At 40.8% G+C, this 22,495-nt stretch overlaps 2 protein-coding genes across 6 annotated transcripts in view; one reads left to right on the forward strand and one right to left on the reverse strand.

Annotated features, from left to right (window-relative positions):
* The window catches only part of NUDT9 (nudix hydrolase 9), a 36,740-nt gene extending 22,892 nt beyond the window's left edge, over window positions 1-13,848 (reverse strand). The window contains exons 1-4 of one of the 4 annotated variants that reach the window (XR_002346876.1): window positions 13,446-13,648; window positions 12,012-12,076; window positions 7,782-8,021; window positions 5,151-5,246 (exon numbers count right to left, since the gene is read on the reverse strand). Coding sequence is in view for 3 of the 4 variants with exons in the window: in XM_003357086.3 (XP_003357134.1) it covers window positions 5,151-5,246; window positions 7,782-8,021; window positions 13,446-13,552 (443 nt within the window). In the remaining variant the exon portion in view is untranslated. Of the gene's footprint in view, window positions 1-5,150; window positions 5,247-7,781; window positions 8,022-12,011; window positions 12,077-13,445 lie in introns of all 4 variants that reach the window. The other 3 variants (XM_003357087.4, XM_005667017.2, XM_003357086.3) reach the window with 3 other exon arrangements.
* The window catches only part of LOC100520923 (estradiol 17-beta-dehydrogenase 11), a 68,532-nt gene continuing 59,482 nt past the window's right edge, over window positions 13,446-22,495 (forward strand). Inside the window, exon 1 of one of the 2 annotated variants that reach the window (XM_021101772.1) lies at window positions 13,446-14,816. The gene's annotated coding sequence lies outside the window, so the exon portion shown is untranslated. The remainder of the gene's footprint in view (window positions 14,817-22,495) is intronic. The other variant, XM_021101774.1, reaches the window with a different exon arrangement.

Consider the following 22,495-nt stretch of genomic DNA (forward strand, 5'->3'; position numbering starts at 1 on the left):
GAGGTAGAAGTATTTAATATTTCAAGATTTCAAATATACCAAAATTCAATTTTAAAAATTTTATAAAAATGCCAACCTACTATTTAACCTAATGCCACAACCCAATGTTAAAAAGTCTGTCAGATAAACACAGCAACACTCATGCCTGCAGGACTTAGAGATAATGACTGCACGAATCATTATCTCTTAAGTCAATAGTCCTTAAACGTTCAATTTCATTATAGAAAATGAAATGCCCTAATCTACAATCCTATATTTAATATTATATTTTTGGTCCTCCCAGTATGTGAAAGTAAATAAACAACTTGTCAAATTCTCCCTTTCGACCATCTCTTTTTATTCTGGTCTTTCCTGTGACTGTTACTACAGTTGAATGAATTTTTATATTGTTTTATACTAGACTTAGAAACATTTCAGCAAGACGTGCAAATAAAAACAAAAAAATAAGACATGACACCTGACCAGATGACACTATTTCAACTTTTCAGATTCAGGAGGAGGCGCAGAGTAGACAGCAACTATGTTTTGTTCCATGTAACCAGACAGCCCTGAACACAAATAATCAAAGCCAATATTAAGAGAGAAAATGTTAGTTTTTACAGACAACCAAGCCTATAACTTATAAACTGGAAGTTGCGGAAAAGACATATGGATTATCCTATTACCTGAGCAGCAGAGAGAGTTGTTTGCAGAAAAGAAAAATGAAGGCAACGTACAAAGAAAAACAGATGTGAGGCTGAGAGACAGTCCTAATGGATTTCCATTCTACCCTCCCCTAAAATTAGCTGCATCTCTGCTTCGGGCTCCTGGAGATAACCCTATAGCCTAGAGAAAAGTTCACTTTTTACTCAGACAATCCAGAGTTGGTTTCCATTAGTAAAAGAATCTTAACTAAAAAATCAGCTATCTTACCTTTGCTGACTATCCTTTCATATGTGTACCTATCTTTTAACACATTTTACCTAGAAAAGAGTCTAAGGGATAAGTTAAATGCATGGAGGGTTTGACTTGATAAGATTCCATAACACAGAAAGGTGAGTAAGTTAGGAGCAAAGAAAGAATGCCAGTAAAACTGAAAGACCAGGTAGGAGGTGAGAGGAATACAGCAATGCTTTTGTTCTAGAAGAACTAAGAATATAAACTGCAACATTTTTATTAGGAGAAAAGCCTGATTTCCAAATCTCTGATTCTTCTCTTGCTTTATTTGAGGCATGCTAATTTTTACATTTTTCCTTTTATAATGCCTTCATAAGGAAAATGGAAAACTTCAGAGTTGTACAGAAAAATCCTTTTTAAAGGTATGATAAGAAATTTGATGTTAAATTGTTTGGTTGTTTTTGTTTGTACTCTTACATATTTGGATAAATTCTTACTCTAAGGTATTATTTCATTTTATAAATTACTACTGAAATAGAAGGTTCAACCCCTTCCTTCTCTGTTAGTTGATTTAATTAGAACTGACCCTTGAACAACACTCCCATTTAAACTCACAGTCAGCACTCTGTATCCACGGTTCCATATCCAGGGATGTGACCAAACTGGAACGGTATAGTGCTGTGATAGTTACTACTGGAAAAAATCTATGCATAAGTGTGTCTGAACATTTAGAGAAGAGCTAACACCTATCCTTCTGAAACTATTCCAAAAAATCGCAGAGGAAGGGACACTCCCAAACTCATTCTATGAGGCCACCATCACCCTGATACCCAGACCAGATAAAGATACCAACAAAAAAGAAAACTACAGGCCAATTTCACTGGTGAACATAGATGCAAAAATCCTCAACAAAATACTAGCAAACCACATCCAACAATAAATTACAAGGATTGTACATCATGATCAAGTGGGATTTATCCCAGGGATGAAAGGATTCTTCAATATCTACAAATCAGTGTGATACACCACATTAATAAACTGAAGAATAAAAACCATATGATCCTCTCCATAGATGCAGAAAAAGCCTCTGACAAAATCCAACCATCACTTCTGATAAAAACCCTTCAGAAAGGAGTTCCTGTGGTGACTCAGTGGTTAACGAATTCGACTAGGAACTATGAGGTTGTGGGTTCAGTCCCTGCCCTTGCTCAGTGGGTTAAGGATCAGGCGTTGCCGTGAGCTGTGGTGTAGGTCGCAGACGCGTGTTGCTGTGGCTCTGGCATACGCCAGCGGCTACAGCTCCGATTCGACCCCTAGCCTGGGAACCTACATATGCCGCATGAACGGCCACAGAAACGGCAAAAAAAAAAAAAAAAAAAAAAAAAACAAACCTTCAGAAAGTGGGCATAAAGGGAACCTACCTCAACATATTAAAGGCCATATATGACAAACCCACAGATAACATCATTCTCAATGGCGAAAAGCTGAAAGAATTCCCACTGAGATCAGGAACAAGACAAGGATGCCCCTCTCGCCACTACTCTTCAACATAGTTCTGGAAGTCCTAGCCACGGCAATCAGAGAAGTAAAAGAAATAAAAGGAATCCAAATTGGAAAGGAAGAAGTAAAACTATCCCTCTTTGCAGATGACATGATACTATACCTAGAGAACCCTAAAGACTCTACCAGAAAACTGTTAGACCTCATCCATGAATTTGGTAAAGTCACAGGATACAAAATTAATACACAGAAATCGATGGCATTTCTATACACTAACAATGAAAGACCAGAAAGAGAAATTAGGGAAGCAATCCCATTTACCATCATATCCAAAAGAATCAAATACCTAGGAGTAAACATACCTAAAGAGTCAAAAGATCTGTACTCTGAAAACTACAAGACACTGATGAAGGAAATCAAAGATGACACAAATAGATGGAAAGACATCCCATGCTCTTGGATTGGAAGAGGCAATATTATCAAAATGACTATACCACCCAAAGCTATCTACAGAGTCAATGCAATCCCTATTAAAATTACCAAGGACATTTTTCACAGAACTCAGACAAAATATTTTAAAGTTTGTTTGGAAGCACAAAAGACCCAGAATAGCCAAAACCATCCTGAAAAAGAAAAATGGAGCTGGAGGAACCAGGCTCCCTGACTTCAGACTATACTACAACACAACAGCCATCAAAACCATATGGTACTGGCACAAAGACAGACACATAGATCAGTGGAACAGGATAGAAAGCCCAGAATTAAACCCACACACCTACAGCCAACTCATCTATAACAAAGGAGGCAAGAATATACAATGGAGAAAAGACAGCCTGTTCAATAAGTGGTGCTGGGAAAACTGGACAGCCACATGGAAAAGAAACGACAGCAACATCCTCTCAGATCCACCTCTTAGAGTAATGACAGTAAAAATAAAAATAAACAAATGGAACTTAATTAAACTTAAAAGTTTCTGAACAGCAAAGGAAACCCTAAACGAAACAAAAAGACAACCCACAGAATGGGAGAAAGTCTTTGCAAATGAATCGCTGACAAGGGATTAATCTCTGAAATTTATAAACATCTCCTACAGCTCAATACCAAAAAAACAAACAACCCCAACAAAAAAATCTAAATAGACGATTCTCCAAAGAAGACATATGGATGGCCAAAAAACACATGAAAAGATGTTCAACATCACTCATTATCAGAGAAATGCACATCAAAACCACGATGAGATACCAGCTTACAGCAGCCAGAATGGCCATCATCAAAAAGTCCACAAACAATAAGTGCTGGAGAGGGTGTGGAGAAAAAGGAACCCTAGTACAATGTTGGTGGGATTGTAAATTGGTGCAACCACTGTGGAAAACAGTATGGAGATGCCTCAGAAAACGACACATAGAACTACCATTTGATCCAGCAATCCCACTCCTGGGCATCTATTCAGACAAAACCATGACTCGAAAAGACACAAGCACTCCAATGTTCATTGCAGCACTATTTGCAATAGCCAAGATGTGGAAACAACCTAAATGTCCATCGACAGAGGAGTGGATCAAGAAGATGTGGTACATATACACAGTGGAATATTACTCGGCCATTAAAAGGAAGGAAATACTGGCATTTTTAGCAACATGGATAGCCCTAGAAATGATCATGCTAAGTGAAGTCAGTCAGACAATGAGAGGTCAACATCAAATGCTTTCACTGACATGGGGAACCTGAAAAAAGGACACAATGAACTTCTTTATAGTACAGATACTGACTCACGGACTTTGAAAAACTTATGGTTTCCAAAGGAGAGGGGTTGGGGGGTGGGGGATGCGCTAGGGTTGTGGGATGGAAATCCTATAAAATTGGACTGTGATGATCATTGTACAACTATAAAAGTAATACACTGAGTAATAAAAAAAAAAAAATACGTGAATCTGTACAGTTCCAGCCCTGTGCTATTCAAGGGTCAACTGTGGAGTTACAAGAAGATGCATTCAAATCGTGTCCCCACCCCTCACTCATTGTATGCAAACTGCTTACATTCTCTTCCCTTTTCTGGAAATGGAACAAAAAATATCCACCCACAGGATTATTGTGATGATTTTATTAGATCACATGCATAAATTCTTTCATACAATGCCTTGCATATATAAGCACACAATACATGTTAATTATATTGATGATATAAAATTTATGTTTTAAGGCAGGACAAGAAAATTGAAATTAAATTAAATATTATAAATAATACAATATTAAAAATTTTAATATTTTCTTTCTGTGTCCATCTGGGTCTCCTCCCATCCTCTCTAATGAGCAAACTGCATCTACATTACACATTAACCAAACCTCCTCAAAGACAGGACTGCCTGCTCAAATGTAAGGATTAATTTTTTCCCCATTATTCTGATACTAGCAATATAATTCTTTAAGGGATAGCATTCTTTCCCAACTCTGAAAGGCGTCACGGTGACCTGCTGCTTGCTTTGTACAGGCTTACCTGGACTAAGTATCTTTGGTGAACTTTATGTAAAATATCAATATGTCATTCTGATGTACAATCTTTTGTCTCAAAAATGTCTATAAATACACTTTTAACAGGTGGAACAGTTCATAGAGCTTTCTGAGAGTCTGTCTCCCAAGTTACAATCCTCAATTTGGTTCAAATAAAATTCCCTTTTTTTCTTTTTACCTTGATTGTTAATTAAATATTCATCAACAGTTAGTTTCTACCTTTTAAAAGACCCACTACTATAAGATATTCCATTCCCAATACCTACCGAGGTCTTCCATTTTCAACCTCATATAGGCCATTTTGGCTCTTTCTCTCAATAGGTCCATCTTTTTCATTAAACTTGGGAGAAAAGTTGCTTTCACTGTAATGAGAACATCAATGCAAAATAAGAACTAATGACCCAATACTATCAACAGCTTAATAAATGCCAGTTATTTATAATAGGCAGTATCTTTGAAATTAATTTTTAGGTACAAATTTAGTTTTCATTTACAAATCCATCTTAATCCTTCAAAACAGTTTCCGGAAAAAAAAAAAAAAAAGTGTTTAACCAAAACACCTTATAAGACAAAGATGTGTGTTATAACCTCTCGGGAAAGACTAATGGCAGAGATAACTGGAGCTCCTGCCGCATGCTACAAAAAATGTCTGCATGGTAGTAAGAGAACTGTCTGTGGGCACAATACAGAAATTACTCGTCCTACACTGTTCTAAAAATAAGATTCCTTCTGATATTTCGTCAATTCTACTGTCTCAAAGTAACTTTAATTTCTTCAAATGTATACTGGCTAATATTTTTATCAAAGTAAATCCACAAAACATGAATTCACCCACAAACTTAATAATGATCATGATATAGATTAAAATAGACATAATATGGAGTTCCCGTTGTGGCACAGAAACGAATCTGACTAGGAACCATGAGGATGGAGGTTTGATCCCCGGCCTCGCTCAGTGGGTTAAGCATCCGGCCTTGCCGTGAGCTGTGGTGTGGGTCGCAGACGTGGTTTGGATCTGGCGTTACTGTGGCTCTGGCGTAGGCTAGCGGCAACAGCTGCAGTTAGACCCCTAGCCTGGGAACCTCCATATACCATGGGTGCGGCCCTAAAAAAAAAGATATAATATGCTAGAAATGTTCTAGATCTGGATCTGAATATATATAGCTCTGGGTTACAGAGTTATATAAGTATAAAATCTTACTAGGCTACACGTGCACACTTAAGAAATGTGCACTTTACTGCATTTATGTCATACCACAATAAAAATATTTTTAAAAATATATAAACAAACTACTTTCCTCGGTATTATGAAATCACTGACATAACAGCACTGACAGTGGATAGTGCATAGGCAGTTCTGACATGAGTTTCCTTTTTTTCTTGCTTAATTCCAGTAAGTGAGCATAGAAATATTTGTGCTACTTTGGAAATAATTTCCAATTTGAATGATCTATTCTCTCAAGACTTGTAATCACTCTTCCATCAAACACACAAATAAAAATTAAATGGTAACAATCATGATGTTATAAAACCAGAGTTACAGAAATTTATCGTTAAAATGCTCTTGAGAGTCCAGAAATTTATCATTAAAAAACATATGAATCTAGTTATAGTGGAAGCATATCAGTAATAAAGCTTTACTTACATAGTGATACAAACTTAACTTTAAAATAAACTAAATGAACAGTAAGAAAATGTATTCGAGCCTCCTCTATTTATACTGTACAGCACCCCTGCCAACATCATTAATTTTAATTGTGCATAATGTGTATGTGCGATACATGTGTAAATATGTACATTCTCTAAAATGAGGGAAATGGAACTCAGTTAAAGGTAATTATTTCTCCACAAGTTAGCTTCATGATTAATTAATAATCCAGGTACTTTCACAAACATATCTTTGGATTAAATAAGGAAACTGCGGGTCAAACTCAAGCCACAGTACTAAGTGACCTGGTAAAGTTTAACAGTCTAATCAACAAACACTGGATGAATCCAAACAGCAAAATGTTTTATTTAACTGACAAAATAATGTCTTGAGAGGACTATCATTTACAATAAACAGATCATTAAATCAAACTGATAAAATGTTCCATAAACAGGACTGGAGTTCAACAGAGTAGTTAAAAGCATGATTTCTGAAGTCAGATTGAGTTCAAGTCCAAGCTACACCCTCTACTAGCTTCACGACCATACACAAAGGACAAACTTTCTGTGCTTCCATTTTGTCTGTTTTTCTACAAAATAGAAATCACAACCCCGTCTGCCTTCCAGAATAGAATAAAATAAAACAATGCTTATAAAACATTTAGTACGGGGCCTAGTTCATAGCACACTTTAGAACTCTATCATTATGTGTATCAAAAGGAACATAAATATAAAAACGTGAACTAACACAGCACTTCCATGCACTTGATTAAAGCATTTTTGTTTGAGTTTTTTGTTTTCCTCTTTCCTTTCTCCTTTATCCCTTTTCTATTTTTTTTTTTCACACTAGCATAATTTTATCATCATCCTGTTCTTAGTAATCTGGAAAAAGCTTTTTGAAAATATTTTCTACTTCAAATACAAGTCTAGATATTTTGGAAAATATTAACAAAAGGTATTGTTGGTAACCCCAACAGAGCAAATGAAAACAGAAACCACGACTTGTCATTTCATAAGATTAAAAACTCCACAACAAAACAGATTTACCTATTCGGAAGGATCAGCATAAAACCCCCCCAAAGAATAAACTAACATGAACTGGCAAGAATTCAAGCCAATGCGGAAAATGAGTTATAATAAAATCAAGCCCTAGATAAAAAATTTTTCAGCTGCCAAGTGATAATTCACAAATACAACCATTATCTTCTCCAAAAGTCGTACACCCAGCTAACGCTGGCTAATTTGCTCACCTGATCTGAGGATCTGCCCATCTAGGTCCAGCCAAGACAGAGACTGCAGTGTATTCCACAGGATTATAATCTTGCCACTCGACAAGCCAGCCTACCTTCTCATTAGGAACCTGGCTGCGGTGAACTTTTGAGCCTGGGTAAGGCGATGTCCTGGCCTTGTTGTGGGAATTCTCTTTGGTGCCATTAGAGCCAGACATCATGTTGGAGCAAAGATGAAACCCACAGGATAAAAACGAGTTTCTGGAAGGAAAAAAAAAAAAAGTACAAAAAAATTAATTAACCTAACTCAAAGACCCCAAAATATACTTTTCAATTTCAAAGACTTAAGAATCAGAAAATTCAAATTTAATGCATATTAGGATAGAGATCAATATCTATGAGAAATTATTTTCAAATAAAAAGTTTTTAAAATAGTGCTAAATCTTGGAGTTCTGAACACTGGGGCAGTGGGTTCCTACTGTGGCACAACGGGATTAGCAGTGTCTCTGTAATGCCAGGATGCAGGTTTAATCCCTGGCCCAGGAATTCCATATGCCTTGGGGTGGCCAAAGATAAAAAATTTTTAATTTAAAATTATGAAAGTAGCGGTGTGACCAAGATGGCAGAGCAGGAAGACCCTGAGCTTCTCTCCTCCCACAGGCACATGAAGATTACAGCCATCTACAGAGCAACCACTGATGCGAAAGGCCAGAAGACTAACAGAGACAATCTCCAACTAAAGACAAAGGAACCACAATAGGTCACGGAAGAGGCATAGAGATGTGGTATAGTGAAGACCCAGACCCTGGGTGGGCAACCCACAAACAGGAGGATAATTACAACCGCAAAGGTTCTCCCCAAAGAGTGAGGTGTTCAAGCTCCACCATGGCTCCCCAGCTCGGGGGTCCTGTACTGAGGTGAGCCTACAGAACCCGTGGGTGTGAAGGCCAGTGTGGCTTATTTTCAGGAGAGCTGGAAATACAGACTCCACTCTCACACACTCTGGGACTCAGGGCAGAAACAGTAATTTGAAAGAAGCCTGGGTCAGACCCACCTGCTCATCCTGGACAGCATCTTAGAGAGGCAGGAGGCAGCTGGGACTCACCCTTGGGGCATAGATACCGGGGGCAACCATTTTGGGGAGCTCATTCTACCACAAGGACATTGGTGCTCGCAAGCACCACTCGAACTTCCCTCTAGCTTATTAGCAGCTGGACCTGGACCCACCAAAAGCCTCTCAGCAACAACACTGGGAGGTCACGGGCCAAACAGATAGCTGGGTCCACCAGCAGGCCAACAGTCTTAAGGCTGAGGCCACAGCTGCTGGTGAATCAGAAGGCCCAAGATCTGGCCCCACACACCAGGGGGCAGGTGCCAGCCCTGGGATCCCTTGGCACCAACTCCATCCATCAGGAGACCAACACTAGCCAGAACACTAGACCCACAATCACCCAACCCAGAACTCAGGTCCACCTACCAGTGGGCCAACACTAGTCCTGGGATTCCCCAGCTACCCTGTGACCCAGCCCTGCCCACCAGTGCCCAGGCAGCTTCTGCACAAGACAAAGCCTGGCAACCAATTGATGGAGGCCAGTCACATGTATCACATTGCCCACAGTAGTCAGCCTGCCACAAAAGTCTGTATAGGTGGCACCCGTGGAGCATTCAGCTCTAGTGACCAGACAGTAGCACGCTACTAGGATGCATAGAAAAGGCACTTCTCCAAGGTCAGGAAATGTAACCTACCTATCAAATACATAGAAATAAAAACAATAAATTAGACAAAATGAGATGACCGAGGAATATATTCCAAATGAAGGAACAAAACCCCAGAAGAAGAATTAAGTGAAGTGGAGACAAGTAACCAAACCAAAAGAGAGTTGAAGGTAATGATTATAAAGGTGATCGCAGGACTCATCAGAAGACTGTATGTATGAACAGGAGCTCTTGTCATGGCTCAACAGAAACAAATCCGACTCAGGAAGCATGAGGTTGCAGGTTCAATCCCTGGCCTTGCTCAGTGGGTTAAGGATGCAGTGTTGACATGAGCTGTGGCGTAGGTCCCAGACACAGCTCAGATCTGGTGTTCCTGTGGCTGTAATGTAGGCTGGCAGCTGCAGGTCCAATTTGACCCCTAGCCCAGGAAATTTCATATACTAAAAGTGTGGCCCTAAAAAGAAAAACAATTAAAAATAAACAACTTTACTTTCACTCAACTTCAGAACAATTAAGGGACCCACATTCTAAGAGGGGAGTTCACAGTGATAGAAGCCTACCTCAAGAAATAAGAAAATCTCAAATAAACAACCTAACTTTACACCTAAAGGAACTACAGAAAATGAAGAACAAACAAAATCCAAAGTTAGTAAAAGGAAAGAAATAATAAAGATCAGAGCAGAAATAAATGAAATAGAGACTAGAAACAACAAAAGATAAATGGAACAGAAAAGAGAACCCAGAAATGATGCCACACTGATGTGGGCAATTAACCTATAACAAAGGCAAGAATATACAATGACATACACTGCAGCTTGTGATGACACCAGATCCTTAACCTACTGAGTGAGGCCAGGCAGCAAACCTGCATCCTCATGGACACTATGTTGGGTTCTTAACCTGTCGAGCGCAATAGGAACTCCAATTTTTTTTTTTTTTTTTTTTTTTTTTTTGGCAGCACCTGCAGCATGCAGAAGCTCCCAAGCCGGGGATCCAACCTATGTCACAGCAGTGATCCAAGCCACTGCAGTGACAACATGGGATACTTAATCTGCTGGGCCACACGGGAAACCCAGCCTCAGTTCTTTTATTGCATTGCTGACTAGGTACAAAAAATATATTTAACCAAGCAAGTGGGAACTGGTCATTAATAAACTGCCACTGCCAGTTCACAAAACAAAAACCAGTTGCTAAAACAAATTTGAAGAAATGCAATCTGATATGCTACTTTGAAATAAAATAAATTTATAATAATACCCATGATGGCTAAATATAAATATTGCGTGTAATGTATTAACTCATTTGCTCCTCACAACTCTAAGGTTACGTATTATCATCTTTATTTCAGGAAAAAAAAAAAAAAAAAAAAAAAGACCACTAAGGCCCAGGGGGGTTAAAGTTTACCAAGGTCACATAATTGACAGCAGAATCAGGATCCAATCCTAGGCAAGCTGGGTCCAAATCCCAGGCTCTTACAATTATGCTCTACTACTCTGACTTCATTTTTAGCTTACGCATATGTTTATATGTATTCATAGAAATAAAATATATGCCATTTTCCACACATGTTGCTGATAGTTTTTGGAAAATATAGTATATTTTTATATTCTGACCATTTTTTTTTTCTAAAAAATAGGCATTTGCAACTTTCTAGTCAAACCATAAAACCCACTGCAAAACTGTAACTTCCTGGTTTCGCCCAAATTATTAAAATGTGGTAAAATTCTGGATGATAAGTTTGTCTCTTCCAGGGTGCTTGCAACCTAAGATACCAGATACTCAACACAGACTCGTTACAGGCTTAACTTTGGGCTTTTTCTTCCATGCCATTAAGCAGTCACTGGTTTTAGATACCTCACTTCACCTAGGGTTCCCAGCATTATAAAAATGAAGAATAACTGCCAAGCAATTTTACGCTGTTCCAGTGGTAGCTATCAAAAATCACATCAGTGACTTCCAGAGGGCTTACATGTTTATCGCTTCCCTTCCCAAACCCCACTGAAAAGAAATAAAGTTGTATAAGAAGGCAACAAAATCTGTAGCAGAAGAGACTAGGCCACTGCCGGTGACTGAGAGAGTTTAACTAATTTCAGGAATATAAAAAGTAGGCAGAATCATATTGACCTACAAAAGCAAAGCAGAACCAATTAGATTTGAGAATATGCACAAAAGGGTGAGGGAGAGATGCCCTTCCCACAAGAGGAGGCGGAAGAGGTTTCAAGCTTGAAGTAGGTGGGCCCAAGTGTCCTGAGTGGGCAGCAGGACGGTAACCATGGAAATCAGTTCTTCTCCCTCCCCTCCCACCCTCCAAACAAAAGTTCGGCAAAAGTTGTTAGCAGACTAAGGAAGGACCATGGTCTCCATTGTGAACACTGGTATTAGAGAATACAGCAGGAACCCAGGTTTAACACCTCTATGATTCAGGGAGGAAATAAAGTGAAAGCAGCCACGCTCAACAGAGAAGGCGCCCCACTGGTGTACAGCCCGGAATGGAAGGGCAAGGGGGAGGTTCTTAGCCTGTCACCTGCTACCTACCTGCTCACCTGAAACCTTCCTGTCTATGTCCACTGGTACATGGAGCCCACACTCACTCAGTCTTCCTGTTTAGAGAGAATATGCCCATTAATTATCAAAATATCGATAACTGGCATCCACCAGAGGTTTGAGAAAAAACAGAAGGAAAAACTACCAAAAAGAAACAGAACCACTGATGCAAAACAGGCAATTCAGGAAAGAGAAGATGAGTTTTTATTCTCATTATCATTTGTATAGATTCAAAAGACTTCTTACAGCCATAAAACAAGAAAAGGATGCTATTAAAGAAAGCAGTTAGGGAAAAAAAGTTCTTGGCACAATCTACAATTCAGAAGAAGAGCTGACTAACAGTGCCCAGGGCTGAAGTCTAAATGAATAACCTAGAAGATAAATTTGAAGAAAATCACTAAGAGCATCATAGCAAAAGACAAACCAATGGAAAATTAGAGAGAAAGAGCAACAGCGGCTCCATCCAGAAAATCCAAAAGCTACACTGGAGTTTCAGGGAAAAAAGGACAGGACAAAAGAATGGCCTGCCGGGGAAGGGGGGCGGTGAGGGGGGGGGGGGGAGAGAAGAAAACTCCCTTGTGCGAAAGTAAAACTGCCCTGCCGTGCAAAGCAAAAAAAAATTAAGTACACACACTCCTAGAGGCAGCCTCATAAAACCTGTTTATTACTCTGTGCCTAGCTAGCATGGGCATGGTACCTAGGGCATCATGTTTAGAAACCAAAAGGAGAGAGGAATAAAAGGAGGAGGCAGTGTGGGATATCACAAATCCCTAGATTTAAAGCAAATTTTTTAAAAGCAAATTTTAAATTTTAAAGCAAATTTTTTAAAGAGTATATAATAAATCTATTATCTACACTGAAATGTAGAAAAATGATGACTCGTATTTTTCACTTTACAGCGTTTATACTGTTCACGTTTTTAAACTACATAAATGTACTAATTTTAATAATATTTTAAGAATTAACTGGGGAAAAAAAAAAAAAAAAAAAGCCACGGGACACCACCACACCCAAACCAGAGCTATTTAAATTTTCTGGAGAAAATAGTGTTAGGGACTCATGGAGGACGGCAAATTTCTTGTATCATAAAAAAAGATATTACTATTTGTTTTTCTCAAAAGGCAGGTAAGACATTTTAGAGCCTTTTAAAAAATGTGTGGATGGAGTTTGCTGGTGGTCTAGCAGTTAAGGATCTCGCCCTGCTCAGGTCCCAGCTGTCATTTCGGGTTCAATCCCTGGCCTGGGACCTTCCACATGCTGCCACCACGACTTAATTAATTAATTAATTAAAAAGTAAAAAATGTACATACGGCTATAAAAACCCCTGACGCAGGCGAAGCCTACTGAAACCACCCCACCAAGCGTTGGTTCCCGCCCACAACCCACGGGCTCGGAAGAAGGAGCCCGCACCGTAAGAGCGAATACCTGCACGTCGTGAGGCTGCAACAGCCCAAGGACTTGAGCGTCACAGAGGCCAAGGCCACAGAGAGAGACACGGTGGCTAACGTCTTCCCCAGGACGCGTCCGGCCATCAGCGGCCCGCGGGAAAAAGCGCGGAGCGAGAGCCGCTCTTGGTTGGGCCGCAGCCTCCGCCCGCCCCTCAGCCCCGAGCCCGGGCCCTGCGTGTCCAGCGGGCACTAGGACCCGGCCGCCTTCCGGTTCTGGAGAGGGCGTGGCCACGTCTCATCAACACCCAGGGCCCGGAAGCCCTGCCGAAGGGACGGACCCGCGAGACCCTCAAGCGACGCCCTTGCGCCCAGCCCCCACCACGGGGATACGGCTCCTGGGGCCGCGCCGTTTCCGGTGCGTGACGGCACTTTACGACCCCGCCGCAAAGCAAAGACACGGCTGGCTTGGTAACGCGAGCTTTCTGGACGTGCGGGTTGGGCTCCGGCGTCCTGCGGGGCCCGTCGGCGGCGGAGAGAGCGGGAGAGAAAGGGGAAAGTGAAAGAAGACGAGGAGCTGGAAGGGGGAAGAAAGTAAGGGCATTGAGAGAGAAGTGTGTCTGTAAACCTCCGACGAGGCCCTGGTTTTTTAGGCCGGACCGGGTTCCAGGCAGCTGGCCTAGACGTGAATCCCGCTTGTCTTAGTCGTAGCTGAACTTATTATAAGTGACGACAGGGAGAGAAAGTAGGCAAGAGACTTGCAGTCCCGTGTGTGAGGCTTTTCTCTTCCCTGTTTACCAGGTTGTTCACTGCAGTGGGTACATTTCACAAGGCCTTACTTGTGTGGCCCTGGCAAACCTCCGAAGAGGAAGCCGGCTGTGAAATAGGCACATATCCTGCAGGAGGAACAGAGGGCCACCCCCGAGATAGGAAGGAATTATTCACACTGCAAACTGGACATTGGAAATCAGGAGTGTCCAAAACAGCTGGTTTTTCATGTTCGATAGTCATTATCTTATTAATGTGCACGTATTTAACCATTAAATACACAATCCACTGTTGACACAGACATAAAACTTTCGAGCATCTTAAAAGGTAGATTTATCAAACTTTAATAACTGTTCTGAAGACTGTAAAACTCTTGGCATGTGAAGGACCCATCTGAACCTCTGCATTAAGACTCGACCAAACTTGTCCAAGAAAATTCAATTAACTATCAAGAAGAAAAAGGGGGATTTTATTTGAGTCAAGTTAACGGATTGTAACACAGGAAGCAGAGCCTCAGAAAGCTCTGAGGACTGTTGTGTTAGAAGTCAAAGGCATGGTCGTATACATTTTTGAGTCAAAGGATTATACATCATAATGACATACTGATACTTTACATAAAGTTCACCAAGGATGCATAGTCCAGGTAAGCACTTGTTAAGTGAGCGTGGAGTCCCTATGACCAACCCCCCCCCATGTTTTTTTAAGAAGTTACTAGCGTCAGAATTAAAAACAGAAGAAAAAAAATTGATCTTTACAGTTGAGTAGGCACTCCCATCTTTGAGGAGTTCTCTTTAATGTGTAATGCAGACGCACACTGCACATTGCTGGTGGGGTGGGGGGCCCAGACAAACAGAAATTTTTATGTTGAATTTTTTTCTCTTCCTGCCCTAAAATATAAATTTTATTTCATCACCTCATTATGGCTTCTAGCAGCTTAAGGCCTTGTCCCTAGGATGATCCCAGCACCATCCCCAGCCCTTTATAATACCTGTCTAGAAAAGCTCAACACTGCCAGAAGAATTTACTGTTCGTTCCAGCAAAACTGGATCAGCAGACAGACCCCAGACCCCTCTCATGGAGCAGTTTTTGTTTTTTTCAGAAAGCTTGCATTTATAAAATCTGTGACCTTTGTGGATCTAAGTCTACCACACCCAGAACTGTTTCCTTAAGAACCTGAGCGCCCCTCTCTTTAAAATGCAAATATTGAGGGAGATAACTGCTAGCTCCTAGTCCTTGTGGAAGGATGAGGACCTAACTTCAGAGGGTGCCTTTCTTCCACCTGCACTACTGCCTCCCTTCACAAAGACAGAAGTTTGTTTCTCCTCTAACAATTGCCAGTTAACAAATCCAGATGGCCTAGTCACATGGATCACCTACCCCCTCTGTAGTGCCTTCCCCTCAGCACACTCCAGCACACTTCCTTTCTGTTTTAGGGAAGTGTAGTTCATTTCATACTGTAGTATTACTGAACAAAATATATCCTTGTCACTTTATCGTACAGGTTTGTTTAACAGTTCACCCAAGCAGCAAAGTACTGTTATTAAAATGCGCTTGCCTTTTTTTTTTTTTTTTTTTTAATCTTTTTGCCTTTTCTAGGGCTGCACTGGCTGCATATGGAGGTTCCCAGGCTAGGGGTCGAATTGGAGCTACAGCTGCTGGCCTACGCCACAGCCACAGCAACGACAGATCCCAGCCGTGTCTGCGACCTACACCACAGCTCACGGCAACGCCGGATCCTTAACCCACTGAGCAAGGCCAGGGATCAAACTCACAACCTCATGGTTCCTAGTCGGATTCGTTAACCACTGAGCCACGACAGGAACTCCAAAATGTGCTTGCCTTTTAAAAAATGAAATATCTGGACTTGGCTTCCTAAAGTCAGATAAACTTTGCTCTTAATACTGTTGACAGCCATTAATGTTAAGACACCTCTGCTTCAACTGGTATTTTAAAAAAATTCAGGAGTTCCCATTGTGGCTCAGTGGCAACAAATCTGACTAGTAGGACGCAGGTTCAATCCCTGGCCTCACTCAGGGGTTAATGATCTGGCGTTGCCATGAGCTGGGTGTAGGTTGCAGACATGGCTTGGATCCTGCATTTATGTGGCTGTGGTGTAGGCTGGCAACTACAGCTCCAATTTGATCCCTAGCCTGGGAACTTCATATGCCACGGATATGGGCCTTAACTGAGTGAGTTTTGAAGATCTGATTGGCTGTATTAAATGATGTGTAAATCAGGCAGCATCCCATCTAACAAATGGGAGCTCTAAGGAGCTGTACAAAGGGAAGGTTTTTAAAGGCAGAAAGGCAGTTCCTGTTGTGGCTCAGTGGGTTGAGAAGCCAGTGCTGTCTCTGTGAGGATGCAGATTTGATCCCTGGCCTCTCTCATGTGTTAAGAATCCGGTGTTGCCCTGGCTGTTGCATAGGCCATAGGTGCAGCTCCAATTTGACCCCTAGCCTGGGAACTTCCATATGCTGCAGCTGTGGCCATAAAAAGAAAAAAAAAGAAATAATAATAAAGACAGGAAAAGTGGAACAAGGAAGTCAAAAAGAAAAGAAGATTAATTCAGGCAATGTCACCTTCCTCTGGGAGAATGTTAGCACAAGTCAATGTGCCCAATACCCACTGAGGCCATACAAACCAAAATGTTTTGATCTGCTTACCTGGGGCTTAGCATAAGTGACTCCACTTTGGACCTGTTCCTTTTTTTTTAACACTGGAAATGTATCAGGCAGGCTCTCTTAAAAAGGTTCACCTTATGCAAAGTAGTTCAGCTGACAAATTAGTCATTAAGGAGAAGGTGAGCCACAAAACCTCTGACCAAAGAATAGGAGAAACAGAAAAGACCTCATAGGAAGTTCATTAACTGCTGGTTTCCTAACACTGCTTTCCGTAAGGGGAGGTTAGAGTGGACCTAGCTGCACAAGAATGCGGACAAAACCAACTCCTTGGCACTGGGCCTGTACCACATTTGACTCAGACAGCCGTGTCTCCTGGGTTCCTCCCACAGGAACAAGTACTCCCAGGTCCACAAGAGTGTAGTGCGTTAGTGCTGCACCCCACTCTTGGGCAGAACGGTAAAGCCATCTTAAATATTTACTGCTTTATATTACTGACTGTGAACCCACGTCTCAATTTTTTTCTTCAGTATTGCTTATTGGAATATAATTGACTTATAATCTCATGTTCATTTCAGGTGTACAGCAAAGTGAATCAGTTTCACATATATCCCTTCTTTTTCAGATTCTTTTCCCATATAGGTTATTACAGAGTATTGATTAGATTTCCTGGGTTATACACTAGGTCCTTCTTACTTGTCTGTGCGATAGTGTGTATGTGTTAATTCCAGCCCCCTAATTTATCCTCCACCACCATATTTCCCCTTTGGTAACCATACGTTTGATTGTGAAATCTTTGAGTCTGTTTCTGTTTTGTAAGTAAGGTCTTTTGTATCATTTTTATTAGATTCTGCATGTAAGTGATATCATACATTTGTCTTTGTCTGGCTTATTTCACTTGGTATGATCATCTCTAGGTCTCTCCATGTTGCTGCAGATGGTATTATTTTGTTCTTTTTATGGCTGAGTATTATTCTATTGTACATATGTACCACATCTTCATCTATTCCTCTATAAATGGACATTTAGTTTGCTTCCATGTGTTGGCTGTTACAGTGTTGCAGTGAACACTGGGGTGCATGTATCTTTTCAAATTACGGTTTTCTCCATATATGTGTCCAGGAGTGGGATTGTTGGATCATATGGTGACATGGCCTGCTCATCAACCCTGGTCCCAAAGTCAGCGGTGCCATAGAAGTAAGAAGAAAGAGACACAGAAATAAAGTGGGGATCAGGGGGCTATAGCCTTCGAGAGGCAATAGCAACCTTCTGAGCCAACGCATGGTTTTTATTTACTATTTTCTGCTTCCTTGTACGTGCAGGGGGTACATCAGTATTTTACTTCAAACTTATTGGAAGCAAGATATGCTAGGACGTCATTCCTAAGCATATAAAGTAATCATAAATGTTTTAGCCCTCCCAGGCCATAATTTGTTGTTTGCTTCAAGCCATCTATGGACTCTCCCATAAATCCCTCAAGGCTCCAGTCCTGAGGATGTCACAGCTGATAGTTTTCCATCAGCAACACCAGTGCTTCACCAATCTTGTTTTCAAGATGTGATTCTTTGATGTTCTCATTCCTTTTGCCTCAAGGGTCATGAGAAAGTCACAAGACGTTGTAAAGTATAGACTGACCTCCACCGTCACTCTCTGGTGCCAGTCTTTTCTTTCCATTCTTTGTCACCTCGCATAGTCATGCCTCCAACAATATGGTAGTTCTGTATTTTTTTGAGGAACCTCCATGCTGTTCTCCATAGTGGTTGCACCGATTTGCATTCCCACTAACAGTGTAGGAGAGTTCCCTTTTCTCCACACCCTGCACACATCTCAAATTAAATTGGTGTCATCCAAACTTAAGAAAGTGAGGGCTTTTCATTTTATTTTATTTTTTTATTTAGAAACCAGATACCAACATTTTAAGTCATAATGTTTGGTGAGACAGGCAAAAGATCATGAGAAATAAATATTTTTAAATAGGAAAGCAGTATATGTAATTACTGCAGTTGATAGGCTAAAAATAAAAATAATTAAGAATTCCAACTGTTTCCCCCTTTTCCCATTCATTTCATAATACAATAAATGTTAACTGATTCCTTACTATTTACTAGGCACTGCCCTAGATACTAGGTATACTACTGTCAGTGTAGGGAAGGAAAATTTTTTCCTCTACCTTTTTAGGGTTTTTTTGGCTGATTTGTTAAGAAAGATTAACAGGAGGGAAAAAATTAATTTTGTACAATATTTCCCAAGTATTATCCTCATAATGTTTTTTACTTTGGCCGTGTAATATGGGCATATTATTTAACTTCTCTATGCCTGTTTCGTTACCTACAAAATGAGGAGATAGGGTATTCAACATCATGGAGTTATGAGAATTAAAAAAGAGAACCTTTGCTAAATGTCTAACCAAAAATGGTAATAATTATTCTTGTCGAGCATTTAAAATATGGTACCTACTGACTGTTTGCTATGCCCGTTACACATGTTACCACACCCCTTCCTGGCAGTATCCCAGGAGGGCTCATGTGATTGTCCCTACTTTAGAGATGATGATTCAGACATAAGAAAGCAAAATACTTGTCCAAGATCACATAGCCTATCTAATAATTTGTAAAGTCAGGTGTATTTGTTTCCCAGAGATGCTATAACCGGTCCCCAGAGATCTAGTAGTGTAAAACAGGAGAAGATCAGAAGTCCTAGTTCAATTTCGCTGTGCCAAAATCAGTTGTTGGCAGCAGCACACTCCTGGAGGCTCTTGGGGACAACCCATTCTTTGCCTCTCTGGATTCTGATGGTTGCTGGCAGTCCATGGCTCGTGGTCACAGCACTTTGCAGTCCTCCAGATTGTCACATTGCCTTCTCTTTGCTGTGTCTGTCAATTCCGTCTTTGACCCTATGTTATAAGGACACTTGTGATTTCGTTTAGTGCTGGCCTGTATAATTTAGGTTAATTCCATCATCTCAGTATCCTTAATTGCATCTGCAAAGACCCCTTTCCATATTAGATAACACTTACAGGTTCCAGGGTTCAGGACCTGATGTCCTTGGGGGACATTATTCAACCTAATATACCAGGATTCAAATTTAGGTCTGTATGACTCTAAGCTGAAATTCTTAGCCATGCATTTGATCAATAAATATTTATTACACACCTGATGTATATGAGGACAGTGGTGGCTACTATGGATAAAATAATGGGGAAAACCATTCAGGAGCACTGTTCTCATGAATGTACAGGCAGGTTTGGGAGATAAATATTGGTAAAATGTCAAAAATGTCGTCATGCAAATAAATGTCAGGTTGCAGCTATGACCAGTGTAATGAAGGGAGGTTCATGGTGCTCTGAAAATTAAAGATTTCGTCAAGTCTGGGAAAGCTCCACTTTTAAGAAGTAGCACTTGAGATAAGATCCGGAAAAAGACTAGGAGCCAATTAGCCCTAAGATGGAGTAAAGGGAAAAAACCCCTATGCGGTCCTGCAGGCAGATGTCGGGCACATGTAAGTGCTCAGTAAATGTTGTCCCTGTCTCCTCTCTGCCTTAGGGAACCTACTAGTGCAATTACAGTGCTGTTCAAAGAGACAGAGGGAGTTCCCGTCGTGGCACAGTGGTTAACAACTCCGACTAGGAACCATGAGGTTGTGGGTTCGATCCCTGGCCTTGCTCAGTGGGTTAAGGATCCGGCATTGCTGTGAGCTGTGGTGTAGGTTGCAGACATAACGCGGCTCGGATCCTGCGTGGCTGTGGCTGAGACATAGGCTGGTGGCTACAGCTCAGATTGGACCCCTAGCCTGGAAACCTCCATATGCCAAGGGAGAGGCCCTGGAAAAGGCAAAACAAACAAGCAAAAAAACAAACCCAAAGAGACAGACAATTACTACAGTGGAACCCCTGCACTGGTTTCTGTAGAGTCTTCCTAAGCCACCCTTTAAGCAATAGTCCATCAATAACTGACTTCACAGGTCACAGTCCACCTGTAGCTGAACAATAAATAAATCTGTGATAAAGCTTGCATCAGCAAAGCAGAAGCCAGGAATCACACTTAGACTGTTGGAGAAAGAGTCAAATGTTCCAATGCAATCAGCGTTCTAGAGTGGAAGCGACCATGATCAAGGACGTTCAAAAAGCCGGACACATTATCCTCTAACAGAACATGTGTTTAAAAAAAGAAGGTCTTGATAACTCTTGGCTTTTTGTTAGGCAAGAAAGTTATTCTAGGATGATCTTTTCCAGTGTTACTATGTGGTATATGAAAAAGATTTCAAAGAATGCTCTGGTGCAGTTGAGAATAAGTACTTCCTCTTCCCCACCCCACCCCCGCCTCCACCAAAAAATTGTTCTTGGCTGCGGCATGTGGAAGTTCTCAGGCCAGGGATCGAACCCACACCCAGCAGTGACCCAAGCTGCCACAATGACAACACCAGCTTCTTAATCCACTGCACCACAAGAGAACAAGTATTTTCCAAACTTTTCATGGATTTTTTTTTTTTTTTTTTTTTTTTTTTGTCTTTTTGCCTTTTCTAGGGCAGCTCCCAAGGCATATGGAGGTTCCCAGGCTAGGGGTCCAATCAGAGCTGTAGCCACCGGCCTACACCAGAGCCCCAGCAATGCCAGATCCAAGCCGCGTCTATGACCTACACTGCAGCTCCCGGCAACACCAGATCCTTAACCCACTGAGCAAGGCCAGGGATCGAACCTGAAACCTCATGGTTCCTTGTCAGAGTTGTTAACCACTACGCCACAATGGGAACTCCTCACAGATATTCTAATGGAGTTACTATGTAGGAGAAACAGAGTTGGCTGATTTAACAGCTGGTAGAAAAGCAAGCATTTTGTTTCCTCATTTTAAGTCAGTAATTTTTTTCCTTTTGCTGAGTTCCATAAGCTTCCATAAATAACCTTTCATCAATATTTATAGCCAAAGAAAGAACTTAGAAACATGGGTTTATGTCAAGTCAAAACTACTACACCCAGTAGCACTGCCGCAAGGAGTGCATGAACTCTCTGGATTTAACAGACACTTCATAAGTGTGTGTTCCTGTCCCAATCGTCCCACCTTTCACTTTTCCTATTACGGTTTATATGTTTTCCAGTTCTTAGTAGTTCCAGTAGGGCATCTTCTGTGTTGAATGCAATACCTCGCTTGCTTGTTTGTTTTTAAGAGTTAACATCAGAGTTCCCTAGTAGCTCAGTGGATTAAGGAGCTGGTGTCACTGCTGTGGCTTGGGTTCAGTCCCTGGTTGTGGAACCTCTTTATGACATGGGCATGGCCAAAAAAATAAAAGTTAACATGAATTTATTGTCAGAGAGTGGGAAATTTTCCTTTCTACGCATCTTGAGTTCTTGTGGCTAGAATAATAGTAAAATTGAAACAAGGAAGATTAACAGGAGAAAGAGAACCAATTTTTAATTCATGCATATGCAAATGAGACCTAAGTAGTAGCCAAAGCAGACAGCTTTTATTTTTTTTTAGGCAGAGAAGCAGTAAATTGTGAATAATTGATAGGACATAGAAACAAGTTTGGGGTTCTCAATTACTGAAAAATCTAAACAGTGTTCGGGCTTGGGTTAGTAAATTAAAGAAGTACAAAGTTTGTTTATAGAGGCTTCTTGGCCTAAATTCTCTTATCTCTGGTGATAAAAGTATCTCTCTACCTCCAGATGCAGGGACTGCAACTTTCATATGGGAGATTTATTTCCTGCTTT

Source organism: Sus scrofa, chromosome 8 (assembly GCF_000003025.6).
Source record: "Sus scrofa isolate TJ Tabasco breed Duroc chromosome 8, Sscrofa11.1, whole genome shotgun sequence".
NCBI lineage: Eukaryota > Metazoa > Chordata > Mammalia > Artiodactyla > Suidae > Sus > Sus scrofa.